The 18,420-nt window shown below is 38.1% G+C and overlaps 1 protein-coding gene across 1 annotated transcript in view; it reads right to left on the bottom strand.

The window, feature by feature from the left end:
• The window catches only part of slc26a11 (solute carrier family 26 member 11), a 23,131-nt gene extending 4,951 nt beyond the window's left edge, over window positions 1-18,180 (bottom strand). The window contains exons 1-9 of the mRNA XM_059345741.1: window positions 17,952-18,180; window positions 17,140-17,368; window positions 9,949-10,141; window positions 7,694-7,779; window positions 6,813-7,029; window positions 5,019-5,197; window positions 3,983-4,055; window positions 2,328-2,439; window positions 1,459-1,514 (exon numbers count right to left, since the gene is read on the bottom strand). Of these exons, the coding sequence (XP_059201724.1) occupies window positions 1,459-1,514; window positions 2,328-2,439; window positions 3,983-4,055; window positions 5,019-5,197; window positions 6,813-7,029; window positions 7,694-7,779; window positions 9,949-10,141; window positions 17,140-17,343 (1,120 nt within the window). The 5' untranslated portion in view covers window positions 17,344-17,368; window positions 17,952-18,180. The remainder of the gene's footprint in view (window positions 1-1,458; window positions 1,515-2,327; window positions 2,440-3,982; window positions 4,056-5,018; window positions 5,198-6,812; window positions 7,030-7,693; window positions 7,780-9,948; window positions 10,142-17,139; window positions 17,369-17,951) is intronic.
• Between the last annotated feature and the right edge of the window lie 240 nt (window positions 18,181-18,420).

Consider the following 18,420-nt stretch of genomic DNA (forward strand, 5'->3'; position numbering starts at 1 on the left):
GAGAAGCTTTAGGGATGTAGTAGAAGGCCGGCATGAGGAACGCCAGGGAGAGCAACACGATCACACCTGGAGAAACAGACAGACAGAGAGAGAGAGAGGACAGATATATATATATATATATATATATATATATAGAGAGAGAGAGAGAGAGAGAGGAGAGAGAGAGGACATATATATATATATATATATATATATATATAGAAAGAGAGAGAGAGAGAGAGACAGAGAGAGGACAGATATATAATTCAATTCAATTCAATTCAATTGGCTTTATTGGCATTGAAGTAACAATGTATATATTGCCAAAGCAACCATCAGGGAAAAAGATAACAAGATAAGGAAAGCAATATTTACAATAAATTATTATAATTCTGTTATTCATTTTAAAAGAAAAGAAAAACTAATAACAATAAAAGAAAGCAATATTTACAATCATTGAATTACAATCAACGATTTTCGATATATATATATATATATAGAGAGAGAGAGAGAGGACGGAGAGAGAGAGAGAGAGGACAGAGAGGAGAGAGGACAGAGAGAGAGAGAGAGAGAGAGAGAGAGAGAGAGACAGAGAGAGAGAGAGAGAGAGAGAGAGAGAGAGAGAGACGAGAGAGAGAGAGAGAGAGAGAGGACAGAGAGAGAGAGAGAGAGAGGAGAGGAGAGAGAGAGTGGAGAGAGAGAGAGAGAGAGGAGAGGACAGAGAGAGAGAGAGAGAGAGAGAGAGAGGACAGACAGAGAGAGAGAGAGAGAGAGAGAGAGAGAGAGAGAGAGAGAGGACAGAGAGAGAGAGAGAGAGAGAGGACAGACAGAGAGAGAGAGAGAGAGAGAGAGAGAGAGAGAGAGAGAGAGAGGACAGAGAGAGAGAGAGAGAGGACAGAGAGAGAGAGAGGATAGAGAGAGAGAGAAAGGACAGATGGAGAGAGAGAAAGAGAGAAGGGGAATTGAGAGTAATTCCTCATTTCCAAAGAAATAGAAATGTGCAGACTCAGCAGGAATTAAATCTAAACACATGCTGAAATACAAAAAAGAGAAGAGAGAAAGAGAGTCACAGAAATTGCTTGTGTTGTGGGACGAAGGATATAAGATAGATAGATAGATAGATAGATAGATAGATAGATAGATAGATAGATAGATAGATAGATAGATAGATAGATAGATAGATAGATAGATAGATAGATAGATAGATAGATAAACTTTATTTATCCCAAGCGGGGAAATTACAGTAAGCTGGGCTGTTTCACATTACTATAGTCTGTTTTCATGTTTGCTAGAAAACACCTTTTGATGTTTCCTTTTACATCTCCATGACAACACGTCAACATGAGGGAGGGATGAGAAAAGGAAGGAAGGGAATGAGAGGAGTGGTGTGTGTTAGAAGTGTGGATAAAAGACAGTAACACAGTCCCACCACAAGAGGGCAGAAGAGATTCAGAGATAGTTGGAAATGTCAGGACTCACTTGTGACGAGTCCTCCAGCTGGAGTACAGACACCAGTCTGGGAGTTCACTGCTGTCCTGATGGAGAGGAGACGAGAAAACATCATGCTTTAATATTAGACATCAACACAACTAATGCCTAACCCCAGTCCCAACCTAACCTAAACCTAATTCTAACCTTACCCTTAAAATCAAGTCTGAACCCTCAAACAGACCTTTGAAGAAGTGAAGACCGGGCAAGATGTCCTCACTTTCCAACAAGGTTATAATAGTTTTGGATTTTTCATTCGTTTTAGTTTTAATTTCGTTGTCAATTTTTGTTTTCAAATTCAGTTAGTTTTAGTTTGCTAGTTTTGATTAGTTTTATTTTTTGGAAAATGCTTAGTTTTAGTTTAGTTTTTTTTTAGTTTTAGTGTTAGTTTTAGTTGTTTTGTAATGGGGTATTTGTTGGGTGCCAGATTCAAAGAGGTCACAATAAATGTTTCCTTTATTTTCTTTGTCTGATCCATCTCAGCCCCAATAAGTTTATTAAGTCATAAAACCAGATAGATGAAATAGATTTCATACCAACCAAAAAGGTTTACGTATGAAAAAAATTGACAAAGACGAAAACTAAGGACATTTTCACTATAATTTTAGTTAGTTTTAGTTACTTTTGTAACCACAAAATACAGTTTCAGTTAGTTATCGTTTTTTAAAAACTTTCGTTTTTATTTTTATTTCAGTTAACGAAAATGTTTTTTCAATTCTAGTTTTCGTTATTTCGTTAGTTTTCGTTAACTATAATAACCTTGCTTTCCAAACATGTCCTCACTCTATAGGTCTACAGCTTACAAGGTCCTCATAAAGGTAGATGTACAAGTACACCCAAATACACACACACACACACACCTGCCGAAGCTTCCAGTTACAGGATAGGCTGACACAAAGGAGCCCATGATGTTGGTCACACCGATTGCCAGCAACTCCTGGTTGCTGTCAATTCTGTAGTCGTTCTGACTGGCTGAGGAGAAACAGGAAACTCAAATCAGTCAGATTTAATGTTGAGAAGTGCTTTTACAGTATTCATAAAAAGTCTATACAAGCTAAGTGTGTTTGCATGAACTAATTGTGACTTTTTGAGGAAGCTGAAAAGTCTACAGCCATGCTACTCTAAGCTAAACGCTAACATCAGCATGCTAGCAATGCTCACATTGACAATGCTAACAGGCTAATACTTAGCAGGTATGTTTAATGTGTTCACATTAACAGTTAAGCATGTTAGCATGCAAATTTGGTTGCAAAACACAAAGAACAGCTGAGGCTGATGTGAATGTAGTTAATGCAGTTCATCCTAGGGCTGGGCGATACGGACCAAAAGTCATATCCCGATATATTTAGGCTGAATATCGATATATAGGATAAATATCCCAATATTTTTTTATCGCAAAGTGAGAGCAAATGTTCAGTCAAAGTCAAAGCAAAATATGACAAGTCACAAGTAGAAACTTTCTATTTAAGTGAACATAAATCAAAGCTCCATAAAGTGCACATTTAAATAAAAAATATCTTAAATGAAAATAGCCTATGAAATATATATATATACACTACCGGTCAAAAGTTTTAGAACACCCCAATTTTTCCATTTTTTTATTGAAATTCAAGCAGTTCAAGTCAAATGAACAGCTTGAAAGGGTCCAAAGGTAAGTGGTGAACTGCCAGAGGTAAATAAAAAAAGGTAAGCTTAACCAAAACTGGAAAATAATGTACATTTCAGAATTATACAAGTAGGCCTTTTTCAGGGAACAAGAAATGGGTTAACAACTTAACTCTATGGAGTCTTGGGCTATTTTGTCCATTTTTGAATTCTTTTCATGTCTTTGTAAGTCATTTTGTGTCTTTTTTTGGTAATTTTGTGTCTTTTTTTTAGTAATTTTGTGTCTTTTTTTGTCATTTTATGTCTTTTTTTGGTTCATTTTGTGTCTTTTTTTAGTCATTTTGTGTATTTTTTTTTGTCCTTTAGTCCAACATAAAATGTGATTTTAAATCTTTTTTTACTTTCAAAACACTATCATGCTCAATCAAGAATTTTAAATGTTGCAAATGTGCATTAATTTCAGAGGACACTGAGACATTAAACTGCATCATTTTCAATTAAATTCTGGAAAAGTTGGTGTGTTCTAAAACTTTGGACCAGTAGTGTATATATATATATATATATATATATATATATATATATATGTGTGTGTGTGTGTGTGTGTGTGGGTGTGTGTGTGTGTATAAATTAGAAAAAAATAACAAACATTACAAAAGAACTAAATATGACAAACTGTAGAAAGGGCAGCGTTTATATATAAAGAAAGAAAGAAATGTTTTTTAACTATATCGATATATGCTATATGGTCTTATTACATATCACATTTAAAAATATATCGATATATTTTTTATATTGATATATCGCCCCGCCCTAGTTCATCCTAAGGGTAACAACATTTTATGGAAATAACCCTGTAGTTGTTGAGATCTGTTATTCTGGACCAAATTGTGGATTGATTAAAAACACTTACCAAAAGCTTTAGCAATAGCAATGCTCTCCAACAGACCCATGAAGGGAATCACAGCAAGGCCTTCTCCAAAGCCCTGCACAGGAAACACACACACACACACACACACACACACACACAGATCTGACAGCTCAGCAGCTCTTCTCGTGAACTGGAAAGATTTTGGGAAGCGGAAGCTGCAACTCAGTAATTTAACACAAAGCTTGACTGTCCTTGTACAGACTCATTCCTAAAAGAAGTCTAGTACTGGTTGCTAATAAAAATGATTTAGTTTAGACGTGCGCCCAGTGCGCTCCGAACATATAAAAAACAGAAAGTGCAATAATGTTTACAAAATATCTCACTGATTTTTTTTTCCCGTCATACAGCGGCAATGACTTTAACTCAAAATATACACATGTAACGAAAACAACAAACCGAATTATTCCTTATATCAAAGACCAAAATACTAATACATACTAGGCACAAACTGGGCATGAACTGGGCATAAACTGGGCATAAACTGGGCACAAACTGGGCATAAACTGGGCATAAACTGGGCACAAACTGGGCATAAACTGGGCACAAACTGGGCATAAACTGGGCATAAACTGGGCACAAACTGGGCATAAACTGGGCATAAACTGGGCATAAACTGGGCACAAACTGGGCATAAACTGGGCATAAACTGGGCATAAACTAGGCACAAACTGGGCATAAACTGGGCATAAACTGGGCACAAACTGGGCACAAACTGGGCATAAACTGGGCATAAACTGGGCATACACTGGGCACAAACTGGGCATAAACTGGGCATAAACTGGGCATAAACTGGGCATAAACTGGGCACAGTCGAAAACTGTTTGCTTCCCAAATCAGCAACACCGGTGTCTGGGTTTCCCAGGTTAAATGGCCCAACCCAGCTGACCCGAGGTAACGCAGCAAACACAGCTCCCCCCAGTGGCATGGAGCAAAATTACATTAAATACATAATAAATATATAACAAATATGGCTCATACAGTCCTCCTCCTGCAGCTGGCCTGCTCTCTCTGCTCTTACCTCCACAATCTCCCCAAAGGAGACGATGGTGCCGTTGGCGGTGGTGTCTGAGGTGGGCGGCGGCCTGAACGGCGGGAGCCCCTGGGAAGTTTCCCCAGTCACCGTAAACACGGGATGACCGTAAGCATTCCAGGAAAATGCTACAAAGGATGCAGCCACGACCACCAGAGCGTTACGCACTGACCAGGACAGAGAGAGGACACCATCAGTCACTAACCATAAAGACATCTGCATCCTGGAATACAGGAATTCATTCACAGCAAATTAAATTAAGATAGACAGAAAAGCAAAACAGGCATAATTTTAGTTTTTGGCTATTTCTACATCGTACCCATTTAACTCGAGTAAGGCTTTCCAAAATCTTTAATGATGTCGATCCCACGTGCATAAGATGTCATCAGGCTCCAGCTACCCATGTCCATATGTTTTGGTCTTGTCCTTCACTACTTCATTTTTGGACACAGATATTCTTATTCTATTTCTGTTTGTTGATCCAACAGCATGTACCGCTTTGTTTGGGGGCTTACCTCCTACTTTGCAGCTTCCTAAATGTAAAGCAGACTTTGTAGCCTTTGTTTCCTTATTGGCTAGACCAGGGGTCTGCAACCTTTACTAACAAAAGAGCCATTGTTTACCAAAAAAAGAGAAAAAATGCCGTAATGGAGCCGCAAACCTTATTTTGAGCCTCACAATGAAGATAAAACAGCCTACTCAGTCTAAATTAGCCTACCAACATTACTAATAAGTAATAACTATCATTTGTTAATATGATTTCGTAATAAATATCTATGAAGATTTGGAATCGAAAGCTCGCCTAGCTAGAAAAACTCAAAACTAGACTAGAAGTTGACAAAATTTAGAGGTTAAAGCGCTGGGCTGTAGACTTTCGTAAGTTTTGGAAGCTATGATACACAATTTAGTTGATTTTTTGAATGCCATATATTAGCTGCACGTTTTTTACAATGAAAGAATACAAATTCTAATGGGCTGGCCGCAATGTTAAAAAAATATAAAAATTTTATGAAATCAGTAATTTCATATCATTATTTTGTCACAGCCACAGGGAGCCACTGCAGATGGTCTGAAGAGCCTCATGTGGCCCCGGAGCCTCAGGTTGCCCACCCCTGGGCTAGACGTTTGATTCTATTGAGATGGAAGTCTTCTGCACCTCCTTCTCACTCCTCTTGGATCAGGGACATCCTTCAGTTTGTGAAATTGGAGAAGGTTAGGTGCTCCATACATGGTTCTCTTGCAAAGTTTGATAAAACTTGGGGTCCATTTTTTGCACATGTTGAGGGATTGATTCCTGAGGAGCCACCCTGATTGTCTACTAGTTGTGAGTTTTTCTTGTGTGATTTTGTAGCATGCTGGGAATGTTTTTTATTTATCTCTGCTTTAGTGAACATATTATTAGACTTTTATTCAGCAGTGGGGGACCTGTTTGTGTTATTGTTTTGTTCTGTGTATTTGTTGTTCGCTTCCATTTTTTTTTTTTTTATTTATTTTTTTTTTTTGGTAATTCTTCTCACTATTAGTTATTCCTTATCTGATTTAATTTCATTTTATGTATTATTGTTATTATTATAATTTTTTTTACTTGTTACACTAGACACTGTTTTGACTCTCGTAATGTCATCTCTTGATTTTGTTATGTCACTGAAAAATCAATAAACAAATGTTTAAAAAAAAAAAAAAGTTTTTGGCTATACATTGAGTTGTATTTGCATGTGAAGAGGACAGACACACACACATTTACATGCACAGACACACAAACACAACCACACAGGTACTGACTGGTAGCAACAGTCCACACTAGCTTCCTGGCGAGTCTGGAGCAGGTGGGAGCGTCGTCAGAGCCGAGATTCGTCTTCATGAACATAAATGTGACCAGCAGGACGATGCAGAGCAGACCCAGGACCACATCCCCGATCCGGGCTTCTGGGACCCTGGAGAAGGTGTAGTAAACCTCCAGGAAGAACTCGTGGGGAACGCCCTGGAGTCCTAGAATGTTCTAGAAACAGAAACGACAGGACTGAAACAACTGGCACAGACGATTTCTGAACTTGCATTATATTTGCCTTTTCTGTGCTCTCTTCAAAGCCACTAGTCCAGGGGTGGGCAATTAATTTCCCCAAGGGGCCACATGACCAATACCACGAAGGTTGCAGGGGCCAGACCAAAACGCTGAACTAAATTCTGCTCAATATTAATTTAATCGCTTTATAAAATACAGTAAATGATCTGGTTTTGAGCTGCTACTGATAGGAACACATGTTATGATAAGACTGTTAATGTGGAGTAAATCAAATATAGCAGTAAAAAGTAGTAAATACTCCAATCACTATATCACTTTTCAATTTATTTTAAACACAACTGTAAATTACCTTTAACAAGGTTCCTATTTATGTTTTTGTATTATATAGCTTGTTTTTCATGTTTGTACATTTTTTAAGGTGTTTTACAATGTTGTGATGCTTTTATTTTTGAAAAGGTGTCGTCCAGTGTGAAACGGGTGCTTTAATTTTGAAAGGTAGTGACAGGAAATAACCAAAATATCCCTTTAATAGTAACTGGTTACTTATAGTTTGGTAGGTGTCTGTGTCATTATTTCTGGTGTGTGTGTGTGTGTGTGTGTGTGTGTGTGTGTGTGTGCATAGCATAAGTGTAACTCTCACCTTGACCTGGCCAAAGCCAATGGTTACTGCAGCAGCACAAGTGAAGCCTTTTATTACTGGGAAAGAGATGAAGTCCAGCAGAAAACCTGCAGAGGAGAAGCAAAGCAATGAATGATTTACAAACCTGACACTGACCTTGGACCAAAAAAAAAGCATGACTGTGAGGCCCCGTTTACACCAGGACGCTCGACAAAATATTTTATCAGAAGTGCCTTTCGTTTAGACGGTGACGGCGTTTTTGGGGCTTAAAGACGCAAAAATCTGAACCACCTTCCAAAGTGTAAAAGTGTAATCCTCTCCTCCGTAGCGTGTCGTCTACACTGACAAGACACAAAACTCTGATCTGATCTGCTCACGTCACGTATGTGTTTACGTCACATACATGCTCCAGGACAGGAAATAAAGAAACGTGGGATTATTTCCATGGTGGGACCTTCAAGCTGCTCTGGCAGCTCTAATAAACTTACAGGAGTCTTTCCACCAAATGTCCAGGATATGTACAGATAGTATTAGTGAACAGAGAAGGATCTGGAATTACCTCCATCACATTCTGGATGCAGCGATTGGTGGGAGGAGCCAGAGGGCTTTGGAGGAGACCTGGGAGATCTAGTGATGGAGGAGAACTTTGTGGAAGGAGTAGCTGATGAAAATGTGTGGCGTGAAAACTTCTGCATGCCCAAAGATGCTCTTATGGCTTTAAGTGATGCCGCCTGGCTGCATACAATCCAATTCCACACACTTTTGCGTCACCGTATGCAGCAGATTTCCTCCTGAAAACGCTCGTCTAAACGAGGAATAAAAAGTGAAGGCGAGACGCCACTTTTGCGTCTTCTGTTCAGACCGTCCTCGTGTAAACGGAGCCTAAGATTCACTGATGTAACAGAAGTTGTGTGTGGTTAAGCGGAGGAAGTCGTAGATGTGGTGGTAGGAAGCGGCTCTCCTGCACTCAAAAGATAATATCCTGTTTCCTCACAGTCTTTGCACGTCTGTCACTTACAGTTGAAACCAGAAGTTTACATACACTATATGAAAAGACACATATGCTTTTTTTCTCACTGTCTGACATGAAATCAGAGAATCACTTTTCCTGTTTTAGGTCCGTTAGGATTAACAAAATTATTTCTATTTGCTAAATGCCAGAATAATGAGAGAAGGATTTTTTTAGACAATTTTTTATTACTTTCTTCAAAGTCAGAAGTTTACATACACTAACATTATTATGCCTTGAAACAATTATTATGCCAGCTTCATCTGGGCTTTCCCAAATTGTTTCAAGGCATAATAATGTTAGTGTATGTAAACTTCTGACTTTGAAGAAAGTAATAAAAAATTGTCTAAAAAAATCCTTCTCTCATTATTCTGGCATTTAGCAAATAGAAATAATTTTGGTAATCCTAACGGACCTAAAACAGGAAAAGTGATTGTCTGATTTCATGTCAGACAGTGAGAAAAAAAGCATATGTGTCTTTTTATATAGTGTATGTAAACTTCTGGTTTCAACTGTAACATGTCTCTCTTTCTAAACTTTATTAATTAACTATTAACTTAATTCGTTTATAACAGGGGTGTCAAACTGGCCCGCAGTGTAATTTTATTTGGCCCGCGAGCCAATATCAAATTATTATGTAATTATTGTACTATAAAAGCTGACCCGCTGGTATTATACGGCGCATGTACCGCTAATACTAGATTTATTATTGTTTTTTTATTTTTAAATGTATTAACCTGTTGGAAAACTTTATTTTGATATTTAAATCAGAAGGATGCAAATAGAAAGGAGGCATACGATTTTTATTTAATTTTTATTTAATAAATTAATGACATTGATGTGTTTTTTATTTGAAATTTGATTTTGCATGTCTGCACTATTTAGTTATATATTGTTTGTTTATAAGTGTTGCTGGTTCCATATTTAATGTTAAAGCAAAACATGTTTGGTATATATTAAAAGGTTTATTTGTTCAATGTTGGCCCGCCATTTTATTCAAGTTTTAAATTTTGGCCCATTGTGTATTTGAGTTTGACACCCCTGGTTTATAACATGGTGATGTTTTTATATCAGGTTATCCAGAGCTCAGCCTACATTTTACAGACAGGAATGCTAAATTATAATTTCTACTGGATGGAAACAATGTCTCACATTGTGAATGAAAATTATTTTGCTAAAAGTGCTTCATCCACTTGACTCACGAGTGTCGAATAAATTTAGAAAAAACCCCTAAAAGTGGTGTCACAAGGTTTCCACATGACCTCACCTAATCTGAGTAAAGCCATCAGAGCCTGGATGAGTCCACAGAGCAGGCTGAGCAGCACGGCCCGGCGGGGCTGCCCCCCCACCACCGAGAAACACAGCAGGGACATGATGGCCGTGGGACCCAGCGTCACGTCCTTCGAGGTCCCCAGGAGGGTGTAGATGAAGCCCCCCATGAAAGCAGAGTACAGTCCGTACTGTGGAGAGACACACTTTTAGACTGTATTTCAGGTTGTTTTTTTTTTTTTAAACTTAAATTTTATTTCAATTTTTGCAGCATATACAAACATATATATACAAATTCACATTTAGTCTGCTGTTTTTCATTTGTGATCTGCTTAATACAGCATTAAAGCATATACATCAAGTCAAATATGTATAAATGACATAGTTATACCAAAGTAACACAAACAAACAATAAGTAATTAAATAATAAACTGTGTTAATGGAAATAAATCAAATTAAATTAAGTGAAATAATGTAAAATAAAATAAAGGTAACATGAGATTATTGCATTAGTATGGTCATGGCAGGTCTCTATCTGTTAACAAATATATCTTTTTGAAGCCTCAAGCAGTAAGTTATTTGTTCCATGTGATAAATTTCTCAGACCTTCTCAATCCACATATTGTATGTTGGAGGGTCTGGTTTTAACCATTTAACAGTGATACATTTAAGAGCTGAAATCAGTAATATTTGTAAAAGGTATTTTTTCCCCCTTCCAGTTATGTAATTTGGTATGAGTCCAAACATTACCATCTTGGGATCTTTATTAAAACTTTTCTGGAATACATTTCCAAGTGCATCAAAAACCTCATCCCAGAATTTTTTCAGTTTAGGGCATGTCCAAAATATATGAATATGGTTACCAATGTATGTACCACAACTTCTCCAGCATTTATCTGAGTGTGTGAGCCCCATTTTAAATATGATTGCTGGTGTCCTAAAGAATCTGATTATAATCTTCCACCTGAATTCCTGCCATGTGTTCGAGTTAGTTACTTTGTGTGCTTCAGTACATATTTCCTCCCATCCATCTTGCTGTATACCTATGTTCATTTCGTTTTCCCATTTTTCTTTAATCTGAAGAGTTTCATTGGAATTCATATCTAAAAATATTTTGTAAAAATGGCCAATAAGTTTCTTATTATCTTTACCAATTTGTAATTTTTTCAAGAATTCTTCAATTGGGGTGGGCTCTAGGATTTTAATCCATTCTTTATGCTTTGTTACGAAGTCCCTTAGTTGTAAATACCTAAAAAAGTCTGTTTTGGGGAGTGTAAATTCCAATCTTAACTGTTCAAATGATTTGAAACACCCATCTTTATGAAGTTGGTGTAGATTTGTGAGTCCGTGCTCAGACCACTTTCTAAATCCTGAGTCCATCTGAGAGGGGACAAAACCATTTATAAAACCAATGTTGGTTAATGCTGAAATTGCTTTAGGCAGTCCATAAGTTAGTTTTATTTTCCTCCAAATCTTCAATGTGGTCCTAGTCCACTCGCTCATTTGAGTCTCACCAAGCGTAATATCTGAGAAAGGCAAAGTCTGTAAGGGTCGCTGGCATGTGCTTTTCTCAATGTCTAGCCACCTTGTACACATGGAGTCTTGCAGCCATGCTATTAGGGGTCTCAACTGCGCAGCCCAGAAATACAGCCTGAAGTTCGGGAGTTTGAGACCCCCATGTGATTTGGATAGCTGAAGTATTTTTAGTCTAACCCTAGGGCGCTTTGATTGCCATATAAATTTTGAAATCAGCTTGTCTAGTTTATCAAATGTAGATTTAGGAATGTCCACAGGCAACATCTGAAATGGATAGAGTAGTTTAGGTAGAACATTCATTCGTATGCACTCGATGCGGCCTGTCATGGATAAGGGAAGCGATGACCATCTGTCCAAATCTTTACTAATGTTCTGTATTATGGTTCTGTAATTCACATCAAATAAGTTTTCCAAAAGTGGGGGGATTTTGATGCCAAGGTATTTAATTCCATCTTTGGGCCATTTAAACCCACTCCTGACCTTGACAGTTTGAGAGATTGTGTTATCTATATCCAAGGCCATTGTTTTGTCGATATTAACTTTATATCCTGAAAAATAACCAAATGCGGAGATAGTGTCCTTTAGACGTGGGATTGTTATTGTAGGTTCCACTAAATACAGGAGCACGTCATCTGCATATAATGAAAGCTTATGTTGTTCCCCATTTATTGTCAGTCCCTTTATGTTATTATCATCCCTTATAAGCTGTGCTAATGGTTCAATACTTAAGTCAAACAATAGAGGTGAAAGAGAGCATCCCTGTCTACATCCTCGCTCCAGGATGAATCTGTCTGATAAAAACCCATTCACTTTAACAGCAGCTTGTGGATTGGAGTATAAAATTTGTATCCACTTGATGAATTTAGGGCCGAATTGGAATCGTTTCAATGTTTGAAAAAGGTATTGCCAAGATACTCTGTCGAACGCTTTCTGGGCATCCAGTGATAATAGCATTGCTTCCTTCCCTTTAGTCTCTGGATGGGTCATCAAGTTTAACAATCTTCTAATATTGTCACCGTAGTATCTTCCAATAATGAATCCCGTCTGATCTGGGTGAATAATGTTTGTTATAATTTTATTAACTCGCCTTGCTAATATGGATGTTAATATGCGTAGATCTGTATTCAGCAAGGATATTGGCCTATATGATTCACATTTGGTAGGGTCCTTTCCTTCTTTATGTATTACAACTATTGTCGCTTCCCTCCAAGAGGGGGCCATAGTTCCAGATTGGAGTGCATAGTGGTAAGCTTTTAGCAGCAAGGGTGTCACTATCATTTTAAATGTTTTGTAAAATTCATTGATATATCCGTCTGGTCCAGGGCTTTTACCATTTTTTAATGTAGAGATGGCCTGTAATATTTCCGATTCTTTGATAGGTTCATCTATTTCCTTTGCCACCGGCTCTGACAGCTGTTTTAGATTAATATCTTTCAAAAATTGTGCCAGTTCTTTATCATCAGTGCAGGTGTCTGTATTTGTGTATAAGGATTTATAAAATTCAGCAAACGACCCTGCAATTTCATCCGGTTTTGTGACTGTTAAATTACTAGACTTTAATTTGTGTACTATATTAGAGGATTGTTGTTTTTTAAGTCTTAAAGCCAATAGTCTACTTGCTCTGTTGCCGTTTTCGTAATATTTCTGCTTAGTGAACCTTAAATTACCTTCAGTCTTTTCCGTAGTCAGACTATTTAGATCTCTGCGTGCTTGTTTGAGTTCCTTGAGCAAACTGGGGGTTAGTGTTCTTTTGTGTTGTCGTTCCAATTGTATTATTTTATGTTCCAGTTCACGCTGTTTTGATATCCTGTGTTTTTTTTTTGCACTTGCAAATGAGATGATGCGCCCTCTAATGTATGCCTTAGCACAGTCCCATATGGTGAGGGGGGATATTTCAGGAGAGATGTTCATAACAAGATAGTCCTTTATCTCATTTATAATGAAAGTAGTAAATTCCCTGTCATTTAAAAGTGATGCATTTAGTCTCCACTGTTTGGTCATTAATCTACGTCCTATGTCCCATGATATTGCAAGAGGTGCATGATCTGATATTGTTATTGGCAAAATCTTGACATCCTCTACCCTATGTAGCTCTGCTTTCGGGGTGAAAAAAAGATCAATTCTTGAATAGGACAAATGTCTGTGGGAGTAAAAAGTAAAATCTCTACCTTTAGGGAATTTAGTTCTCCAAACGTCCACTAATCCTGACTCGTTCGACAGGTGTTTGAGTATTTTACTCATTCGAGAAATAGGTGTTTTTGATGGCGGTTGTCTATCCATATGTTGCGACATGACACAATTAAAATCCCCTCCCATTAGTAGAATACCAGAGCTGTGTTGTAATATTGTGGCAAAGACTGTAGTAATGAAACTGGGCTCGTCCTCATTTGGGGCATATATGTTCATCAGTGAGACTTGTATGCCATCTATAGATCCATTTACTAAAACAAATCTCCCTTCAGAGTCCTTATGAACATTAGTGGGTATAAAATTAACCTGTCTATGGACTAATATGGAGACTCCTCTTTTTCTACCTGATTGATGTGATGAGTAAAATGTTTTGTCTGCCCAAGATTTTTTAAGTTTATCGTGTTCTATTTCTGATAAATGGGTTTCTTGCAAGAAGGCTATCTGACAATTTGCTCTTTTTAATTGATTAAGGATTTTCTTCCTCTTAATGGGACTGTTAAGACCCTTGACATTATAACTTATAACCTTCAGTGATCCCATAACTGAGCATCAGAATATGGAACAAGACAGCCCTTTGCCCTCAGATAATATACTGGTAGATAGGGAAGCATGGTAGTAGCATATAGTAGGGTGAGTATTAGTGAGAACATTTTGGAGGATGATGTAGGAGAGAAAAAATAAATAATAAATGAATAAATAATAATAATAATTTAAAAAAAAAGTAAAAGACTTACAGAAAGAAAGTAAACCCAGATATCCATAAGTGAAAACAGCAGTATACTTATAATTATGTTTAAGCATTATCATTTACCGTTTGTTTTGGAATAGGGGGAAAACAATTCCCCAGTAGCACTAATTTTTACATTAGGATCCCTAGGGAACAGAGGGATCTGCAAAGAAACAACGAACCATGAGGTTGAAAAAAGAACGAACTCAACCAACAATGTCTGGTTAGTGTCTTGGGACAGGGTCCCGGGCTGCGGGTCAGAACATGCAGCTTTGCGAACCGTATTTAAATGTGTTCGCCTTTGCCTGGACATAAAGCCAAACAGGATAACAATCACTTGTTGAACCCCCAGGCTCCTGCAGAGGGAGGCAGTACATCAAAAACACTATAAAGACAAAATCCCCATAAAGTATTTGTAGCGAAAATTATTATGTATTGTTTATAAACTAAACGTAGCAATAATATTATGGATAGATTAAATGAAAACAGAGAACAAGTCCACTCCGGTGTACTTATTAATTCTCCCACTCTTTAACACTTGTACCGTGCACACGCATGAGGACGTAATAAAAAATAAAATAAAAAATAAAAACATACCTGAATGTACAATTTCAAGCGCAGTAATGAGACATATAGTACTAATATTAATCGTTAACTATCTGAAATGTCACAGAGTATGATCCAGTGTTGCCTCCCGTGTTGAAAAAGTGCACAGTCAATTATCTGGCTCCGCTGTTGGGATGACTTTTTTCTTTACGTAGTCCATAGCTTCAGTAGCGTCCAGAAACTCCTTCTCCTCGTTGTTGTGGGAGATACGAAATCTAGCAGGGAAAAATATTCCAAAGCGGACTCCCGGTTTCCCTCGCAGCATCTTTCTGACATCAGTAAAGGCCGCTCTGGCTTTGGCGACATTCGCCGTGTAGTCTGGGAATACAGCGATCGTGTTCCCATCGTATTGGAGCCTGCCGCCTCGGTCACGGGCTTTCCTCAGTATGGTCAGGGCGTCTCCTTCGTTGTGTAGTTTTGCGATGATTACGCGCGGCCTGGCCCCTGCTCCTCTCTGTGCCAGGCTACGGTGTGAGCGCTCGACCATCACTTCTTTGTCTAGCTGGAAAACTTCTTTCAGGAGTTTTGCAACTGCTGCGGGCGAGCTGGACCCCGGCTGTTCGGCGACTCCCGTAATACGAATATTACCTCTTCTCATTCTCCCTTCTAAGTCCTCACACTTTTCTCTTAAGTCATCCACCAACTTCTCGAGGTCTTTTACTGTGCGTTGTGTTGATACGACCTCGTCCGACCATGTTGATAGTCCTTCCTCCACAGCTCCGACATTAGCCTTCACGTGTTCGAGCTCAGAGTGAATAGCCGTAGTATTGTTAGCTATTTCAGCTCTCACTGCCATGATTTCCCTCTTAATAGACTCGAAGTCGTCTGCCAATGCGTTCTTCAATTCCTCTCTTATTACCGCGGATATGTCTTTTCTCAGCGCGGAGAGGATGTCACTCTTGATTGTTGTGATGTCCATGGTCGGTGTGTTCGCGGGATCGGGCGTGGCTGAGGTGGTGTTGCCTGTACTCTTACCCGAGGAGGTGTTGGGCCTTGTGGTGGACGTACCGTCGTATTTGAATTTCCGAAGATTTGACGCCATCGACTTCGTTTGAACTCACTTCGGGACGGGTCCTCTTTCAATGCATTAATAAAGTTTTTGTAAGGTGTTGAATGAAATTTGTAGATTGAATGTCGTTAAATTATGAAATTATTGCCTGTTCTGCAGGAGCTCCGAGTTATGCGTCTTACTCCATCAGTTACTCCATTTCAGGTTGTTTTATTACTGATTTACCTGTCAACTCAAAAATCAAATGGGTAAATTTTCTCTATGTTCACCTTAAAGTTAAACAAACGAGCAGGACTTTGTGACATAGAACTGGTTTGGAAGAAAATCATGATTTAATATGCAACTTACAATATACTATTTGTCAAGTCAAGTCAATTTTATTTATGTAGCCCAAAATCACAGATTAGTGGAGAAAAAGTGACAAAAACATTTGTTCACTCCTTTTGTTTATGCAATTCTTTGTGGAAATTTTACTGACCCAAGATAACTATCGACCACTTTATGGAAGGTAATGGGGATCAAAATGAATTAAAACAAATGCAGGGGTGGGCAACCTTTACTAACTAAAGACTAACTAAAAAAAAGAGAGAAAATTGCGTAATGGAGCCGCAAACCTTATATTGAGCCTAAAATGAAAATTAAACAGCCTAATAAGTCTAAATTAGCCTACCAACATTATTAATAGTCATATTGAACATTTATTAATATGATTTTGAAAACTAGTCTATCTCGGGGAACTCAAAACTAAACTCAAAGTTGGCAAAACTTAAAGGTTAAGGTGCCGGGCCGCAGACTTTCGTAAGCTATGAAGCACATTTTAGTCGACTTAAATGTCAAAACTTTTTTAATATGCTGTAAAAAAGGCTATACAATTTCACAATTGAAGAATACGAATAGTTTTTGGTCTACACCATTGATAAATGAAAATTGTAATGTAAAAAAATATACACAATTTTTATGTCTCAGCCACGGGGAGCCCCTGCAGGCGGCCTAAAGAGCCACATGAGGCTCTGGAGCCACAGGTTGACCACCCCTGAAATAATGGAACAAGATAATTTAACAGATAATCAAAAGATGTATCTAAAGGATGAGCCTTAACACACAACCCAGCTGTGGTTTACCTGCACAGGGAGGCCGGCTACTTCAGCGTAGGCCAGCGACTGCGGCACCGTGGTCAGCCCCACGGTGACTCCTGCCAGCAGGTCCATCTGGAGCCACTTCAGCTGGTACCGGGGCAGCCAGGACAGGACGGGCAGCCAGGCCTTCAGCCTGCTGGAGGAGCAGCAGCGCCGAGCCGCCTCTCGGCCCAGCAGAGGTCGGTCCATCGCACAACGACTAGAAGTGAGGAAGCTGGAGAAGAGGATGAAGGATGAAGAGACAGCAGCAAGGACAGAAATCTAGAAAAAGGGACGATTTATTGAAACGGGTGCATGAGTTGGCTGATTACAGAATAGATAGATAGATAGATAGATAGATAGATAGATAGATAGATAGATAGATAGATAGATAGATAGATAGATAGATAGATAGATTACTTTATTCATCCCCGAAGGGAAATTCGGTTGTCACAGCAGTCCGGTATTCAAGTACAATAAAATACAATAGAATAAAATACTGAGGTAGCATAAATAAAAACAACAATAGAAAAAAACACAGAATAAAACAAGAACACTTAAGAAGTTAAGAAAAGAAGATCAGTTGGTAGGATGATGGTAATTATACTGGTGATGATGGCAACAATGCTATAGTGACTAGATGGTATATAATAATAGTACAGTATATAATATATATAATATAATATAATATAATATAATATAATATTACAATAAATAAACAATATAAAAATTAAATGAAAAATATAAATAAAGTAATTACAAGTAAAATAATAATAATAATAATATATTAATAGAATAATAGAATAAAAGCCACTTACACAAAGTGAAAATGTTTCCTCCTCTGTTTTAAAATTCACTCATCTGTTAGGAAGTGCTGCTTGGTTTTTCTGGCTTTGGTCCACCTTCTGTTTCCCAACAGGCTCAGCATTCAAAGACACACAACAACAGTGTGCTCTGTGTGCATGCATGCATCAGTGTGTTGGTGTGTTTTCCAGACAAACACACAGCATGTCAAAGAAAGTGGACTCCATATCTTCAGATGCATGCTGTGATCTGTGTGTAATTTGAAAAAAAAAAAAATGTTTTTTTAAAAAGTCAGTAAAATGGTTCACCCCTCCTGTTTTTCTTTGAGGGGGAGAGAGTTGTATTTTCTCATTATCATTACTATTTATTGTTTTTTGCTTATTTTATGTGAATGTAACTCTCTGGTTTGGGGGGCGGGGGGTTGTTTTAACCCATTGAAGCCTGGAAAGCGGATACGTTGTTTTGTAGTATTTGTATAAGCTC

The sequence above is a fragment of the Centropristis striata genome, chromosome 1 (assembly GCF_030273125.1).
Source record: "Centropristis striata isolate RG_2023a ecotype Rhode Island chromosome 1, C.striata_1.0, whole genome shotgun sequence".
Classification (NCBI taxonomy): Eukaryota; Metazoa; Chordata; class Actinopteri; order Perciformes; family Serranidae; genus Centropristis; species Centropristis striata.